Source organism: Callospermophilus lateralis, chromosome 7 (genome assembly GCF_048772815.1).
Source record: "Callospermophilus lateralis isolate mCalLat2 chromosome 7, mCalLat2.hap1, whole genome shotgun sequence".
Classification (NCBI taxonomy): Eukaryota; Metazoa; Chordata; class Mammalia; order Rodentia; family Sciuridae; genus Callospermophilus; species Callospermophilus lateralis.
Genome location: NC_135311.1, coordinates 109,927,053 through 109,946,270, shown reverse-complemented (window position 1 = coordinate 109,946,270; position 19,218 = coordinate 109,927,053). Strand labels below are relative to the sequence as shown.

At 35.5% G+C, this 19,218-nt stretch overlaps 1 protein-coding gene across 3 annotated transcripts in view; it reads right to left on the bottom strand.

The window, feature by feature from the left end:
- The window catches only part of Tesk2 (testis associated actin remodelling kinase 2), a 140,770-nt gene that overhangs the window by 108,868 nt on the left and 12,684 nt on the right, over positions 1–19,218 (bottom strand). For all 3 annotated transcript variants that reach the window (XM_076860541.1, XM_076860543.1, XM_076860542.1), the window contains exon 2: positions 4,908–5,211. In XM_076860541.1, coding sequence (XP_076716656.1) covers positions 4,908–5,129 — 222 coding nt within the window. In that variant the 5' untranslated portion in view covers positions 5,130–5,211. The remainder of the gene's footprint in view (positions 1–4,907; positions 5,212–19,218) is intronic.

Sequence of the window (19,218 nt, the reverse complement as noted above, 5' to 3'; positions counted from 1 at the left end):
TTGTGTCTAACTAAAACTAAAAAATAAAGATTAAAAAAAAGATAGGTAAAGAATATAAATGTACAGGTTATACATATAATTGACAAGCAACAGGACTTCATTGATAATCAGAGCATTCATATTAAAATGAGTCATCAACTCTCACACAAATGGTAAATTGACTTTTGACAAGGGTGCCAAAACCATTCACTAGCAAAAGGATGTCTTTATGACACATGGTTATGGGAAAGCTGGATGTCCATATGCAAAGTATGAAACTGGACCCTGTTTTACCATCATATACATAAGTTAATTTCAAGTGAAGAACGATTTAAATGTAAGAACTAAAACTACACAACTCTTAGAAGAAAATGTTGCTGAGCCTGGGAGTGAAGTTCAGTAGTAGAGCACTGAACTAGCATTATCAGCATGCATAAGGCCCTGGGTTTGATCCCCAGAACAACAAATCAAATAAAAAGAAAAGAACACTTTGGGAAAAATTTCCATAACACAGGATTTGGCAATAATTTCATCAATATGACACCAAAAGCAAAAGAAACACCACAGGATAAATTAAACTTAATCAGAATTTAAAACCTTTTGCACAACAAAGGACATGCTATCAAAAGAGTAAAAAGCCCAAGCCCAGTGGTGCATGCATGTAGTCCCACCTACTCAGGAAGCTGAGGTAGGAGGATCACTTCAGACCAGGAGTTCAAGACCAACATGGGCAACATAGCAAATATGGTAGAGAAGAGTGAAAAGAAAAACTAGAAAATACTTGTAAATCATTTATCTGATAAAGAATCTAAATATCCCTTATACATGAAATACACAAACACAATTCAAAAATACACAAAGGCTAGGTGACACATGACTGTAATCCCTGCAATTCACAAGTTCAAAGCCAGTCTCAGCAATTTAGCAAGACACTATCTCAAAATAAAAATGGATGGGGATTTAGCTCAGTGGTTAAGCACCCCTGAGTTCAATTCCCAATTACCTCCCCCCCAAAAAATACACAAGGGTCTTAAATAGATATTTCTCCAAGAGAAGACATACAAAAGGTCAATAAGCACATGAAAAGGATGCTTTGCATACCTAGTCATTAAGTAAATGTAAAGCAAAATATCATTTTGTCCACTAGGGTGTAGGATAATTATTGCCTTTTTATTAATTTAATTTCTGTAGTACTAGGATTGAATTTAGGCCCTTGTGCATGCTAGTCAAGCACTCTACCAGTGAGCTACACCCTTAGCCCATTTTATTTTGCGGCAAGGTCTCATTAAGTTGCTCCAATTGGCTTCAAACTTGCAATTCTCCTGCCTCAGCCTCCTAAATACCTGGGAATATAAGTGTGCACAACCATGTTTGGCTTAAAGAAAAACAAGAAGTGTTGGTGAGGATATGGAGAAATCAGAACCCTTTTGTATAGCTGGTAGGAACATAAAATGGTGCAATTACTAAAGAAAACTGCCACAGTCTGACTGGGCACAATTCACGAGCCACTTGTCAAGCAGGAACTAACTTCATTTTTTAGCACGGAAGCCACACCACGGGAGCTCTCCAGGAATTCCCAGCGGGCTCAACCGCAACCACCCGCACTTCCCGGGAGCACTTCACTGGAACTTCCAGGTCATTTCCTGCTCCTGAGGCAGACTACCAGGTCGCGTGGGCAGAGCCAAAAGAGTCCCCCAATGAGCAGCTCCGTGGTCTGAAAGGGCGGGAAACAGCCCAATGAGCATCACCGCAGAGGAGCCAATCAGCTAGAAGTTTGCTGGGGCCGCTTCCACTGCGGCTCTCAACAGAAAACAGTTTGGTGGTTCTTCAAAAAGTTAAACATAAACTGAATGAAATAAAGCAGTGACAAAAAGACAAATACTATGTTTTCACTTATTTAAGTTATCAAGACGAGTCAAACTTCATAGAAACAGAAAGTAGAGTAGTAGTTGCTAGGGGTTGGGGGAAAGGAGAAATAAGGCATAGACTATAATGGTATAGAGTTTCGGTTTTGTAAGAAGAAAAATTCTAGAGTTTGCACAACAATGTAAATATACTTAACACTGCTCAACTGTACACTCAAAAATGGTTAAAACAACCAGATGCAGTGGCACACGCATCCCAGCAGCTGGGAAGGCTGAGGCAGGAGGATCGCAAGTTCAAAGCCAGCCTCCGCAACTTAGCCAGGACTTAAGCAACTCAACAAGACCCTGTCTCTAAATAAAATATGCAAAGCAGGTGAGGATGTGGCTCAGTAGCTAAGTGCCCCTGGGTTCAATCTCTGGTATATTTAAAAAAAAAAAAAAAATGGTTAAAACAGCAAATTTTATGTTACATGTATTCTATCACAAATATTTTTTTTTAAAATATTAAACATAAAGTTACCAAGTAACTCAGGAATTCCACTTACAGGTTAAAAAGAACTGAAAGCTGAGACTCAACTCAAAGCAAACTCAAATATTTTTATGTCAATGTTCACAGAGCATTATTCACAATAGCCAAAATGTGGAAACAATTTAAATGTCCACAAATAAATGGATGGATTAAGAAAATGTGGTAAGTACTTGTAATGCATTATTATTCAGTCATCACCTGAAACATTTTGAAAAGTAAATCAATTCTAATACAAAAGGACAAACATTGTATGAATCCCTTTTATGAAGTATCTCAAAGAGGCAAAGTCAGGAAGAAAAGGGGAAACAACAATTTATATTGGTCAAATTATCTTATTATGTAGAGTGTATACATGAATATACAGCAACAAATCTCACTATCATGTACAACTACAATGCACCAATAAAAAAAACGGGGGAAAAAACAAGATTAGGCAAACCCATAGAGACTGAAAATTAGAAAGGAGGTTACCAGGGGTTGGGAGTAGGGGAAAATGGTGAGTTATTGTTTAATGGGTACAGAGTTTCTGCTTGGGATGATAAAGTTCTGACAACAGATCATGGTAATGTTTGCACAAGACTGTCAATGTAATTTATGATACTGAATTATAACTTAAAAATAGTTAACAAGGAGCCAGGCACTGAGCTACTTTGGAGGCTAAAGCAGGAGAATCTCAAGGCCAGCCTCAGCAGCCTAGCAAGAATCTTGAGGCCAGCCTCGGCAGCCTAGCAAGACCCTGTCTCAAAATTTAAAATTTAAAAAGGAATGGGGAGCCAGGTTTAGTGGCAAACACCTGTAATCCCAGCAGCTTGGGAGGCTGAGGCAGGAGGATTGCAAGTTCAAAGCCAACTTCAGTAACTCAGTGAGACCCTGTCTCTAAATACAAAACAGGACTGGGGATGTGGCTCAGTGGTTGAGTGCCCCTGAGTTCAATACCCAGTACCAACAAAAAAAAAAAAAAAAAACAGGGCTGGGGATGTAGCTCACTGTTAAAGGACCTTTGATGTGAGGGGAGATTATGTTATATTATATACATATATATGTGTGTGTGTGTGTGTGTGTATTTATTTTACAAGATAAAACTAAGAGGAAAAAGTAGTAGGAAAAGAACTGGAGATGCTATGTAGAGACAATTATTCTATAGAGTAATTTTGATCCAAAAGAGAAGACAAAGAGAAGTATAGCTAAAGTCCAAAGAAGAGGAGTGTTTTCCTTAAACATTTTTTAAGGTACTGATAGGAAGAATTAACAAAGAGTAAAAATATTACACAGGAAAGACTGGAGAATTTCTTAGGTCATTTTGGTAGGTAAATGGAAATAGGAATTAAAACACAAAGGAAAATATGGAATTAGAGAAGAACTCAGCTAGTTCTTCCATAGTGACAGGGTAAAAGTTAAGTAAGCATATAAATACGTGGGTTGGAAGAAGCTCCCAAGAGCTGGGTATGGTGACTCACCTATAATTTCAGCTGCTGAGGAGACTTGAGGCAGGAAGGTCCAAGTTCAAAGCCATCCTGGGTAATTTAGCCAGACTCTATCAAAATTTTTAAAAATCTGGGCTGGGGATTTAGCTCAGTAGTAGAGCATTCGTCTAGCATGTACAAGGCCTTGGGTTCAATCCCCAGTACCAAAAAAAAAAAAAAAAAAGATATGGGTTGGTAGCTATTTGTAGTGATGGGTGTTTGTGCAAGTTCTCTTCTGTTTGCTTCTAGTTTCTCAGCAAATCATAAGTAAGATCATCACTGAAAAAGAGGACTAGAGAGGAAATATTGGGATTTGATGAGAGAAGAAAAAGTATGAAATAATCTTTTAAGAGAGAGAATAAATCAGGGAAATAGGATTTCTTGGGAGCCTTAAAGGTTCAATTTTATTAAAAATAAGTATACAAGCCAGGTAATATGGCAGGTTCCTGTAGTCCCAGCTTTTTGGAAGGTTGAGACAGGAGAATCACCTCAGCCCAGGAGTTCAAGACCAGCCTGGGCAATAATTGAGACTCCAACTCTAAATAAATAAAGCTAACAGAGATTGAGGGTGTAGCTCAGTGACAGATCACACATATATTATGTATGAGCCCTGGGTTCAATCCCTAACACAAAAACAAAACACGCAAAATAACATGTAGTTTTGTTTTTTATTGGTGCAATGTTTTTGTCTATATACGTAATTTTATATACGCATGTGTGTATACCACATGTATACAGCACAGTAAAGAGAATAGAAATATATACAAATGGTTAAAAATGGTTATTATTGGAGACTATACATAAACCTATGCACATACATACATGGGTAGGGCAGAGAGGAGTGGGAGAAACTTCTATATTCTTTGAATCTTTGATTATCATGTATTATTTTCATAATTACAACAAAATATCTTACAAGTTAATAACTAGTTTCAGAGAGGAGTTTAAAATAGTGCTCAAAATGCACAGCACCTGGACTAGGCAAAACCTATGGCCTACTTAAACACAAATATCAAGTCTGCAGTGAACGTGACCATCAGAAAAATAACAGGAAACTGAGGCGTCACTCACCTTGAACACTTCAGAAAAAAAACCAGACCCTATTTTTTCACAGGTGAAGTCATCCAAACGAGTCAGTCTGGAAAAGGCACTTATAAGAGCTCTGTATGAGGATGGCCAAACTCTTCCCACCTGAGTCATGTTTCCATCCCCTCCACCACCACCTTCAAACTCTTCAAGACGTTCCACACGTGGGGGAAATCCTGCAATTGAATTCCGTTTGCTCCGATCCATAGTCTCAATAATCACTTTCTTTTATTAAGAAAGAACTCCATACATAGTATTTGTTGAATTTTACTTCTCTTCCAGTTTGACACTAAATAAGAGACAAAAAAAAAAAACTCATTAAAATCATTAATGAATAAATACATGCAAATCAACTTCATAAATTTCACTTCAATGCAAAAATATTTCCTTTCATACCTACCCTTCTTCCCCATACTGGAATTGAGTCCATGCATACTCTTCCAATGAGCTATATCCCCAGCCCTTTTGTATTATTGTTATTGTTGTTGTTGTTGTTATTATTATTATTATTATTAAGCCAGGCTCTAAGTTTCCCAGACTGTCCTGAAACTTGCTATCTTCCTGCCTTAGCCTTCCCAGTAACTGGAATTACACTTATGCCAGTCCACCTGGCTCCTTTCACATTCTACCTCCTTATTTTCAGATCTAAAAAATACTTTTATGTATTTACCTTCAAAAAACACTGATAACAGCCAGGTCTGGTGGCAAAAGCCTGTAATCCCAGCAACTCAGGAGGCTGAGGGCAAGATGATCACTAGTTCCAAGTCAGCCTCAATAACTTAACTCAACAAGGTCAGTCAACAATTTAGCAAGACCCTGTCTCAAAATAAAAAATAAAAAGGACTAGGAATGTGGCTCAGTAGGTTAAGTGACCCTAGATCAATCCCTGGTACCAAAAAAAAAAAAAAAAAACCTGACACACTTAAAATCCAAGACGTAGTCACTCTTTAAACATGAATAGAATATAAGGTGATCAATTACATTCTAAGTAACAAAATAACAATGATAATATCCATCATTCATTAACCACTGACTTTCTAGGAAAGAGTATAAAAACATGGGCTGGGGTAGTCGCTCAATGGCAGAGCATGCACTTAGTCTAAGAGCTTTAACCTATATCATGTCATTTGATTCTCAAATATTTCATGATAAGGATTATTATGCTCATTTCACAGAGAGATCATGTAACTACAGAGTCATTAAATGGTAGAGAGAAAATTAAAATCCAAGACTGATTCAAAAACCTGTGCTCCTACCAATCCCCCTTGCATCATCACATAATATTATCTTAATTTGAAAAATTAAGTCCAAGTATTTAAAAAACGAAGAAACTTCAAAATTATGTTATTTAATTTAAAAAGAAAACTATATCCAAAAGCAATCTAAAAATTCACTATTAATTATACAACACAGTGCAATAGAAATGACAATAGAAGAGTTCATTCCACCTGGCATTTACATAACTAAAGAAAAAAAGCTCAAGCTCACTTTTTCTTTTAGCCATTTCTCCATACTTTCATTTTTTCCTAATAAGAATAGATTATAAGGGTTCTAAACAAAATACAAAATTGATTTTGTGGGTTTTATTTTTGTGTGGAGGGACGGTCTTCTTTGATTTTCATTGCAAAATACAATTAGTGAGATGCTTCATAAATGTGATGAATACCTACCCAGCCTCCCTCCTCCACCTTCAACCATGAGAATCAAGGCAGGGATCTCAAGGCCATCCTTACAACACGACCCTGCCTGCCTTGCCTTAACCAGAAGCAGCACTCTACTCAATATGCACCATTCACAGTTGCTTTTATGACAATATGGAATTGGAATTAATGTATTCCAGCCTAAATATAAGTGCTTTCTAAAAATGGAGACTATGTAAAGTCAGGCACTATTGTCCATTCATTTTCTACCATGCAGGCGGGAAGGCAAAAAATAAATCAAGAGATTATTGAGGCCAACTTGCAAAGAAAGGGGGTGGGGGGAGGGAGGTATCTTGAATTTCCTTATTTGTGCTCTGGTCCCCAATTCCTGAGACTTAACTTAATTGTGACTTAAAGGTCTTTTGCCACCAGACCTGTATTCTTAAAAACTGCTTAAGCTAGTTCTGAATCTTCAAAGAAAGAAGAATAATCCAAGTTCTCAAAGAATAAAAACATTTCGTTTCTACCTCCACTGAACCTTTGACACAAAAGTGGCATTAAGACCAATAAATCAAAAGTTTAAGGTCACAAGAACAAAACTTTTGGGCTACAAGATCAAAACTTTTTAATTTTACAAGCTGGATATGGCAGCACACACTTGTAATCCCAGCAACTAGCTAGGCTGAGGCTGGAGGATCACAAATTTGTGGCCAGCCTCAGCGACTTATCGAGACCCTGTCTCAAAATAAAAATTTTAAAAAGGCTACAGATGTAGCTCAGAGATCAAGTGTCCCTGGATTCAATCCCTGGGTACCATAAATTTTTTTTTTAATTTGACAATCAATTGAGATTATCAAGTAGTCATTCGTTTTATACTTGAAACTCAGGCCAAGAAAGTGTAAATGCTATAAACTGTTTACTAACAAAACTAGACTTGGAATAAAAGAACCAAGGAAATGTATTTCTCAAAGTCTGTCAGGATGTGGCTCAAGTGGTAGCGTGCTCGCATAGCATGCATGAGGCATTGGGTTCAATTCTCAGAACCACGTAAAAATAAAAAAATAGATAAAGATATTGTGTCCACCTAAAACTAAAAATGAATATTAAAAAAAAAAAAAAAAAGTCTCTCTGGAGCCAGGTGCACACCTGTAATCCCAGAGGCTTGGGAAACTGAAGCAGGAGTTCAAAGTCAGCCTCAGCAATGGTGAGGCGCTAAGCAACTCAGTGAGACCCTGTCTGCAAATAAAATACAAAATAGGGCTAGAGATGTGGCTCAGTGGTTCAAACCTCAGTACTAAAAAAAAAAAAAAAAAAGTGTGTCTATTGATCATCTGCTTCAAAATTACCTGTGGAATTTATTTAAACCAGAGCGTGGGGTCTCATCCTTGACCTAGTAAATCAGAATTTTCTGGGGTGAGGCCTGGAAATTTGACAAAGCTCCACAATGAGTCTTATGTACACTACAAGTTGAGGATCCTCTACAGAAGAGGGGTATTAACAACTTGGTTTGTTGTTGGTTTTTTAAGCTCCAGGATTTTTACTAACATTTTCTCATTTAAACCTTAAAACATACCACACCAAGGTATTATACAAAAAAGAAAAAGAAAAGTAGACTCTGGAGATTACGTAACTTGTCCAGCATACACAGCTAGCAGAACCAAAATTGGAACCAAGCTCTAACCAGCACCAAAGCTCAAAATTTTTCCATTTCATTATTCCTTAGTTTAATATTTTCCACTATAAAAAATGTAAGGAGTTAATTAGTCATCTAAATAGAAAAAAAAAGACAAAGACTTAAATATAGAGGAAGTCCAGGCCTAATGTAATTGGGAGAAACAGAAAAGAAGGGGAAAAATGTAATTTTAGAAAAATAAGCCATATTAACAAAAAAAAAATGAAAGCAAAGAAAAATAAGCCATATTAAAGTGAAAACTGAATATATAAAACATAGTTGTGTACTAAATTAACTAACTGATTTGACAGGTTTTTCATCTATTGACTTTCTATTGTTTGAGATATATTTCATTTTTAATGAAATACATTATTCACCTCCTGTGCCCTCAGGGTTTTTTGGGGTAGCAGATCATAGTTCTCTATATGAAAGCATGAGAGACAAAACTGCTTGTTGCAGCTCAACAGGTCTTGTTTTATATTCTTAGCTAAGTAGGAGGAGGTAAGGAATTGTTAACTGCAACTGAGCAGGTTTGGTAGAAGCCCTGTTACAAGTTTTATAATAGCATAGTACATAGTTAATTTTGATATTTTTATTTTGAAAAAAATGTGTTGTATTTTTGCTCACAGCACTTTTCAAAACGGAAAAACTATTTTTTTTTATTTTATGCTTAAGAGAAACTCTTACATATAAGTACAGAAGACCTGAACAAGAATTTTCATTTCACCATTCTATGTAATAAGGGGAGGAGAAGAGATTTAACAACTGAAAGTTCATCCATAAGAGCAATAGATAAATTACAGTATATTTATCAGTAAACTATATAGGGTTTATACCTATATATAATAGTTATACCTAGCAATATAGATATAGTTCAAAAGCAATGTTGAATAGGGTAAAAGAGCAAGTTTGGTTAGTGGTATCATTAAAATTTCATTCAAAAAAGTTTTAAGATACCAAAAAAACTGGACGACTATTCCCTATGTTGTATCATTTTTTTAAATGTATTTTTTTAAAAACATAGAATATGTATTTATATTATTATAAAGAGATAGGATAACATAATAACAAACATCATGGCCTATAAAGCAAACAATCTCAGTTCAAATAAGAATTTAACTTGCACATCCAGAAATGGTGGCACATGCCTGTAATCTCAGCAATTTGGGAGGCTGAGGTAAGAGTATCAAAAGTTTGGAGTATCAAAAGTTTGAGGCCAGGCTGGGGTTGTGGCTCAGTGGCAAAGCTCTTGCTGAGCACATGTGAGGTACTGGGTTCAATCCTCAACACCACATAAAAAAAGAAATTAAATAAACTTATTATGTCTAGCTACAAAAAAAAAAAAAAAAAAAAAAGTTTGAGGCCAGCCTCAGCAAATTAGCAAGACGTGTCACAAAATTTTAAAAAGAACTGGAGATGTAGCTCACTGGTAAAATACCCGGGGTTCATTCCCAAGTACTAACAAAAAAAAAAAAAAAAAGGAAGAATTTAACTTGCAGCTGTATGGATGCAGACATGTTATTTAACCTTTCTACCTATCCATAAAATGAAAATAAAAGCAGTAGCTACATTACAGTATTTTATATATATTATATTTATATTACATATAATATATATAGTATATATGTTCTTTTAATCCTTATAATAAACATAGGGCTACTGATTAGACTCACAGTCCCTGCCAAAGAGTAAATACACAATTTCTATTAAAATATTATAGATAGATAAATAGAATGATTTATAGTGAATGTCTAAAAACATGAACTAAAAAGACACTAAATTCATGATAGTAGTTACCTTAATGGAGAAAATAGAGAAATAAGGAAGGAAAACAAAGACTTCAACTACAGCAATAATGTTTAGTTTCCTTTTATTCAAAAAATAAACCTATAACACGACTGTTTATTATTTATTTTTTGAAATACTAATTAATTCTAGGTGGTATTTATTATTATTACACTCTTTTCTAGATTTAAAATGTTTTCATAAAAAAAAAAAAAAAAAAGGTTTAACAGTCTATTGCTAATACAAAGCTCTGTAGTATACTTAGGCCAAGAAAACTGAAAATAATTTGGCAAATAAATAACATTCCAGTATGCAAGCCAAGTCTTCAGATTTTTTTTTTAAAGAGAGAGTGAGAGAGGGAGAGAGAGAGAGAATTTTAATATTTATTTTTTAGTATTCAGCGGACACAACAATCTCTGTTTGTATGTGGTGCTGAGGATCGAACTCGGGCCGCACGCATGGCAGGCGAGCGCACTACCGCTTGAGCCACATCCCCAGCCCCAGATTTTTAAACTATTATTCTCCAGCAGTTCTACTACAGTTTTTTGGTCCAGGGAGTATTTATATCTTAGGCTAAAACCTCAAAACACTGGGGAAATTTTTGGATAGCCTAACTTACTCAAGTTCATAAATTTAAAATGTAATAGAGTGCATAACAAACATTGGTATTTAGTGTAGAACCTTCTCTTACATACTAAAGTAATACTAATTACTAAACAGCTGAAATGTGTGATAAAAAGTACAGTGCCCTTCCTTACATTTTGGAGATGCAGTGAGAAAGAAAAAATTTCCAAACCATGACTCTTGTTCCTTTAGCCAGTATACAAAAGAATCACATTTTAAATGAAATCAAACAAGCTATAAATGGCTTTCAATGTAGTCTAATAAAATTTAATTAGCCATAAAAAAACAGCATAAAACTGTATATGAACGCATTCTAAAACCACACCCTATTTTTTTAATCTGAATATTATAAATTTTAAAATCAGAAAATATGAGAATTTAAGATATTTTCAGCCTCTACATCTTTTGGTCTTATTTATGGAATATTTTGATATTAATAGTGCTTCTCAAAACAAACATTTTTTTGGACACAGAGATAGCTACTCTTGTATCTACTAGAAATATAGGATTAGGGAAAAAATGCTATTTAATTCCAAAGAAGCTACTTGGTACAAGAGATCAGAGTTTGTTAATCAAGTAAGAATAATTAATTTTAAGCTTGTAAAACTTGGATTTTTAGAAAGGCATGGTAGCATACACCTGTAATCCCTGAGGACTCTGAGGAAGGAGATCACAAGTTTAAAGTCAGTTTCTGCACCTTAGAAGATCCTACTTTAAAATACAAAATAAAAAGAACTAGGGATATAGCTCAGTGGTAGGACACCCTTGAGTTCAATCCCCAATACCATAAAATATTTGGATTTTAAAATTGAAAAATTGAGGGCTGTGGCTGTAGCTCAGTGACAGAGCACTTGTCTAGTACATGTGAAGCAGTGGGTTCGATCCTTACCACCACATAAAAATAAACAAATAAAATAAAGGCTTTCTGTCCATCTATTAACTACCAAAAAAAAAGTTTTAAATGAAAAACTGATAATATTTGATCTGCTTCACTAAAGTTGAGAACAAGGGTTCTCAACTAGGAGCATGTAAAAATTTCTAGGGTGTGAAGAGTTGTCTTGTTAGGGAGGAGCTATTGTCACAATGGCAGAAGTGTGGGATGGGTAATAACTGGCATTTTAGTGGGCAGAGGCCAGGGAAGTTAAATGTCCTACAATTCACAGAACAGTCCTGCACAACAAACAATTGTCCTGCCTCAAATGCCAGTAGTGCTCCAATTGAGAAACACTGTTAGAAAAGTTTAATCATTATTGTTCTTAAACTAGGAAATAGCCTTTAGTAGTCTTTCAAAAAAACCAAAATTTTGTGGCTTACAAGGTCTTAAGTGGATAGCATGTCTTTATTTATTTTTTTTTTTAAAGAGAGAGTTTTTTAATATTTATTTTTTAGTTTTCAGACACAACATCTTTGTTTGTATCTGGTGCTGAGGATCGAACCCGGCCACACGCATGCCAGGCAAGCGCGCTACCACTTGAGCCACATCCCCAGCCCTATTTGTTTATTTTTATATGATGCAAAGGATCAAACCTAGTGCCTCTCACATGCTAGGCAAGTGCTCTGCCACCGAGTCACAGCCCCAGCCCCCAGATAATTTTTTAGTAAATGTGCTTTCAACTTCAATATTTATAAATGTAGAAATTTAAAACTTTAGACTATGGTTGTAAATCAGTGGCAGAGCACTTGCCCAGCATGTGTGAGGCACTGAGTTCGATTCTCAGCACCACATACAAATAAATAAAATAAAGATCCATCGACAATCAAAAAAATTAAAGAAAAAAAATTTAAAACTTTTTTCTACATAGGCAGTTTCTTTCTAAGGTTAATTTTAGTTTGATTTGGGGTCTTGGGGTTGATTTGTCTTGCACAAAGAAGGTACATTAAAAGCTTTGGTTGAGGGCTGGGGTTGTGGTTCAGCAGTAGAGCACTCACCAAGCATGTGCAAGTCCCTGGGTTGAATCCTCAGCACCACATAAAAATTTAAAAAATAATAATAAAATAGAGGTGTTGTGTCCAACTACAACTAAAAAATAAATAATTTTAAAAAAGCTTTGGTTGAGCTGTGTCACACTCCTATAATCTCAGTGGCTTGGGAGGCTAAGGCAGGAGGATAATGAGTCCAAAGCCTCAGCAATGGGGAGGTGCTTAGCAACTCAGTGAGACCCTGTCTCTAAATAAAATACAAAATAGGACTGGGGATGTGGCTCAGTGGTCAAGTACCCCTGAGTTCAATCCCTGATACAAAAAAAAAAAAAAAAGCTTTGGTTGAAGAAATTAGTATGAAAAGGAACCAATTAAAAAAAAAAAAAAGATGTCACACATGGTGTGGCACACCTTTAATCTCACAGACTCAGGAGGCTGAGACAGGAGAATAACAAACGCAAGAACTTAGCAAGACCCTACTTCCAAAAAAAAAAGAAACAAAGGACTGGGGATGTAGCTCAGTAGTAAAGTGTTCCTGGGCTCAATCCCCATTACCAAAAAAAAAAAAATTAAATTAAATTAAATATTAACTAAATAGTCTATGACCAATATTATATATTTTATCTTTTCAAAGTGAGAAATCCACAAATCATTTTCCAGAGAATCAAGGAAGCTTTTTAGGACTCTCAGGTTATACTACTATCTAAAATGCTTCTGAAAGGCTAGAGATATAGCTCAGTGATAGAATGCATAGAATAATTTCCTAGCATGCCCTAGCATGCCCAAGACACTGGATTTGATTTCACAACATCTTTGTTTTTGTATGTGGTGCTGAGGATTCGAACCCGGGCGGCACACATGCCAGGCGAGCACGCTACCGCTTGAGCCACATCCCCAGCCCAACAGCTAAATTTCTATAAAGAATTATTTGTGGGGCTGAGGTTGTGGCTCAGTGGTAGAGTGCTTGCCCAGCATGTGTGAGGCACTGAGTTCTATTCTTAGCACCACATATAAATAAGTAAATAAAATAAAGGTCCACCAACAACTGATAAAAATATTTTTAAAAAATTATTTGTAAATTAGCTAGAGAAGCTATAGCTTTCTCCATTCTGCCTCAATAGAGACACTAAAAAATGCACAGATAACTCCATCAGCCTTCCGTCATTTCAGACATAAAAAATGAGCAAAGTCAAACAGACTTTCTAAGAAATGGATGCCAAGGTGACAGGAAAAATATAACAACTCAAAATAGATGAAGCTTCACTGTATTGCAAGCACAAATATAATCCTGAAAAACTATCACTATCACTGAAAAAGTACCAACCACAGATAGCAGGATATGGCACTATACACCAGCAACCAAAAATCTTTAATGTCCATCTAAATATGGAATCATGGTGTACAGAGTTGGTAATGAAGTCCCCCAAAACTAGGAAAATGGATTTCTGAGTTATCAGTGAACTTTTATATCCTAGTGTAAAAATAGAAAAAGAATGCAAACACAGCATGCTAATATCGTAAACATACTTTATTTTTATAATTTTAAAATCCCCTAAATAATCCAAAATGAAATAAGGATTTGTTAAGAGTGATATGTAGCCCAGGAAACTGTTCATTCATTTTCCAGAACAGAAATACTGACAAGCATATTAGTTGTGTTTCAAGACCAAACACATGGCAAATCTACATGACAGGTCTGCTCAGCTGTTATCTTTTCTATGGACCAACACAGCAAATACAGACACATTTCAGGATGACTGCCTAATTAAAAATAAAAGCAATACTGCTGAGTTTGCCGTCCTGATGTGAAATAATAAGTTGCGGTTTCCATTCAAACAAAAGGCATTCAAGCATAAAAACTGGCATCCCCTATTTAATTAGACACGAATATACACAATGGCATGTGTTAGTGCCAGACAGATCAAAAGCCAGTTCTTAAAAGTGCATTAGCCTCTTTTGGATAAGCACTATATTTGCCACATAACTAGAATCTACCATCCCTGGGCCAAAGGTTAAGCCATGACACAAAACAGAAATTTAGGCTGAAAGCTGTAAAGGCACTTAGAGGTCAACTAATTCAATCTTTTGACCAATTCAGGAATTCCCTCTATTAACTCAATCAAATATTAACTGGGCTCCTATTAGGTCAAGGACTAATATGTAGATGTTACTATATATTAACATTATAGATGGTATTATATTTGCTCACATTTATTATAATACAAGAACTTTTCCAAGTGCTTTATATTTAATATTCATAATAGTCCTATAAAATAGATACTACTATTTCTTGCCAGGTGTGGTGATGCACACCTGTAATATCGGCGGCTTGGGAGGCTGAGGCAGAGGATTACCAGTTCAAAGCCAGCCTCAGCATCTTAATGAGGTACTGAGCAAATCAGTGAGACCCTGTCTCTAAATAAAATATTTTAAAAAGGCTAGGGGATGTGATTAAGTGGTTGAGTGCCCCTGAATTCAACCCCTGGTACCCCACCCCCCCAAAAAATATATGAATTTAAGAAAGGGTCCAAACCTAGAAAAGATAAAAGAAAGTTGTAGGTATAGAAATATATATTAGTATGGAAAACCAGAAGGTAAAAGAAATGTTTTTGGATGAGAAAGTATTTGGGGGAAGTAATATTCTTGGGCTAAAGTCCAAGATGAAAGTGGGCAAAACTAAGGTTGTAAAGAAGTTGTGAGTGTTCAAGTAAGTCGCAGAAGGTTTGCAGAAAGTAGATCTCAAAAAGTTTGTGTTTGATTTAATTGGCTATAATTAGCACATTCAGTTAAAGTTATTTTGAACTTTAATAGACTGATATGAAGCAAAGTCTCAAACATTGATCTGCTCTCATTATGGATAACTTTGTTTTAAAGTCAAATGATTACTTTGCAACTGGTTAAGAAACAACTATTCCTTAGGTTATAACAATATAGTTGACATCCTAAATATATGTGAGTAGGTATATGGACGCATCTGAGAACTTCTAAACCTTGTCTAAATGTTTTATAAAAGTTTATAAAGTAAAAGTTTATATAAGTTTAAAGGCAAGACAACCAATAAGTGCTCTTTTTTATACATTGTATCTGACATAGAAGGGCCACACTGTCATTTGAAGAGCTATCTTATATCAGTTTGCTTTGACAAAGCCAATTTCTGATGACTAACACTGTTTGCTAAAAGTTATGAGAGATTTAAGGCTAGCATTTGATTTTTATTAACCCATGCAGACCTGTGATTATTGTTACCATACACTCTGGATTCTAAATTATACTTTAAAAGTTCAACTTAGTTAAATGTAAAGCTTAGGAAACCATTTTGCCAAGTTGGTGACATCCAAACTAAAATTACATATAGCAAAAGTCTCAGATTTGTATAACAATAACAAATATGGTTGGCATTTATTCACATCATTCAATGCTTTAGGTAGATAAAGTAACCTGTTGTCAATAAGTTACTTATATAATTTTGTGTTACTCTTCACATTGGAATTGGAATTTAAGTGTATTTTTGGAAGGTATTAGGGAGAGCCTGATCTGTTTAAAAAAAAAATACTACTCTTATCCTCACCTTACAAATATGGAAACAAAGGCATAAAGAAATAAGATAAATAGTCCAATCTCATAGTCAAGAAGTGAAAGAGCCAGGATTTGAGCCCAGAGCCTATACTATTAATCACTATACTAATATTGCCTCTCTGGGAGAAGGATATACAGGACAGAATAAAAAATGATTTCACTTCTCCAGGCGTTCAGTCACCCAAAATAATACAGTACAATAATTGTTAATGAAATTATTAGAAGAAGTGTTAATGTCAGAGTACTTAGGACAGAGAAGTATGAAAGAAGATAAATAATTTTAAAAAGGAAATCAAGTGGGTCTGGAAATATAGCTCAGTGGTAGAGTACTTTGCCTAGCATGCACTCAAGGCCCTGGCTTCAAACCCCAGCACCACTAAATATAAATTTTTTCAAAAACTAATTTAATTGGGCTGGGGATATAGCTCAGTTGGTAGAGTGCTTGACTCTCTTGCACAAGACCCTGGGTTCAATCCCCAGCATTACACACACACACCCACATACACACAAACAAAAAAAAAAAACCACAAATTTAATTGCTGTCCAATAATCAATATCCCTTTCAAATATAATAGCAAAAGCTGGGTGCAGTGTTGCACACCTGTAATCCCAGTGACTCAGAAGAATGAAACAGGAAGACTGTAAATACCAGCTCAGCCTGGGCAATTTGAGGAGATCCTGTCTCAAAATAAAAAATAAAACAGACTGAGGATGCAGCTCAGTGATAAAGGATGTCTGAATTCAATGCCAGTACCAAAAATAAATGAATAATTAAAATAGCAAAAAAATGCATAATATTACATGTGTGATATACCTAGGACAGAATTCACGTATGACTATAGATTGTTTTGCACAATCTAGATACAAATAACATGGTTTTAGTTGTGTATGGTAATGCACTCCTGTAATCTCAGCTACTCAGCTGGGGCAAGTTGACTTCAAGTTTGAGGTCAGCCTCAACAATTTAGCAAAACAAAAAATAAAAGGCTTGGGGCTGGGGTGTGGCTCAGTGGTAGAAAACTTGCCTAGCACACACGCCTAGCACATGGGAGACCCTGGGTTCGATCCTCAGCACCACATAAAAATGAATAAAATAAAATAATTACTAAAAAAAAGAGAGAGACAGACTAAGAATTTAGTTCAGTGGTACAGTGCCCCTGAGTTAAATCAACAGTATCACAAGGGAAAAAATATATACATAGTTTCAGCAGGGCACAGTAATCCAAGCTACTTAGGAGGCTGAGGCAACGAGGATCAAGCAAATTTGAGGACAACCTAGGTAATTTGGCAAGACCCTGCCTGAAAACAAAAATGGAAAAGGCTGGGGATATAGCTCAATGGTTTCTCTCAGTATATCTATAACTTTTTACGCTGAAACATGAAATGACATGAGACAGATACTGAACCCTATTTAAATGATCTGAGATGCTAAAATATTATAAGGTTATGTGGGTTTCTAGATTAACATTTCTTAGTTTACATTACAAAGGTTAAAGAAGGAATTGGATAAAAAGACAAAATTAGTAACATGAAAGATTATCTAAAGTTTAACAATTTTTATTCATCCATATTTCCTTTCTCAAATGTATTATTTCTGTTAAAATGAATATTTTATAGCTATTAAAATGACAATGGAGGCTGGGGATGTGGCTCAAGTGGTAGCAGGCTCACCTAGCATGCGTGAGGCACTGGGTTCGATTCTCAGCACCACATAAAATAAAATAAAGATACTGTGTCCACCTAAAATTTAAAAAAAAAATTTTTTTTTAATGGCAATGGGGGATCAGTAGTGGAATATGTGCTTAACATGCATGAGACCCTGGATTCAATCTCCAGTATTCCCCTCAAAAAAATCAAGATAGTTATTGTTAGTACACAAAGATATATATACCAGAATACTAATTGACACATTTTTGTTAACAGAAAAATTGGAGATAATCAACATCCTTCAATAGCAATAGGTTAATTAAATTATAGTCATTTATATACTTTAACATTGTGTAGTCATTAAAAGAATGAGGCAGGACAGGGAATATGGCTCTAAGCTACACTGGTAAAGGGCCTGCCTAGCATTCTGGGTTGAATACCCAGGACTGGTGGGAGGAAAAAAGGGAATAAAAGAGGAATGAGGTAAATTCTATACATACTGACATGGAAAGATGTCCAAGTCTCTTGGAAATGACAACAGAAAGTGGCAAAGTAGAATGCAAAGTGCAATCTTGTTTTTATTTTTTATTTATTGGTACTGGGGATTGAACCCAGGGGCACTTAACCACTGAGCCACATCCCAAGATTTTTTTTTTTTATTTATTTGTATCTTTTTTTTTTTTTTTTTTTTTTTTTTAGTTGTAGATGGACACAATACATTTATTTATTAGTTATTTTTATGTGGTGCTGAGGATCAAATCTAGTGCCTCAAATGTGCTAGGCAAGTGCTCTACAACCCCAGCCCTCCCTACCAGATCTTTTTATTTTTCTTTTAACAGAGACACAGAGAGAGAGAGAGAGAGAGAGAGAGAGAGAAATTTTTTAATATTTATTTTTTAGTTTTTGGTGGACACATCATCTTTATTTTATTTTTATGTGGTGCTGAGGATTGAACCCAGTGCCATGCCAGGTGAGCATGCTACCGCTTGAGCCACATCCCCAGCCCTTTATTTTTCATTTTGAGACAGGGTCTCACTAAGTTGCTGAGTCTGGCTTTGAACTTGGAATCCTCCTGCCTCAGCCTACCAAGCTGCTGGGATTACAAGCATGAGCCACTGTGCCTGGCTTGTTTTTATTTTATTAAATAAACAAAAAAAAAATAGTATAGCCTAGAAAATAATTTAGAGGATATATATATACTAAACTGTCATCTTGATGGATTATAAGACTCATTTATCATACAATACATTTCTCTTAGGTTGATATTTTTTACAATTATCATGCATTACTTTTGTTGTTTTAGATGGGGTGGTCTTACTATGTTGCTCTGTCTGGTCCCAAATTTGTTATCCTCCTGCCTCAGCTTTCCAAATTGTTGGGATTACAGGCCTGCGCCATGGTGCCCAGCTATTTTTCAATTTTTTTTTTTTTT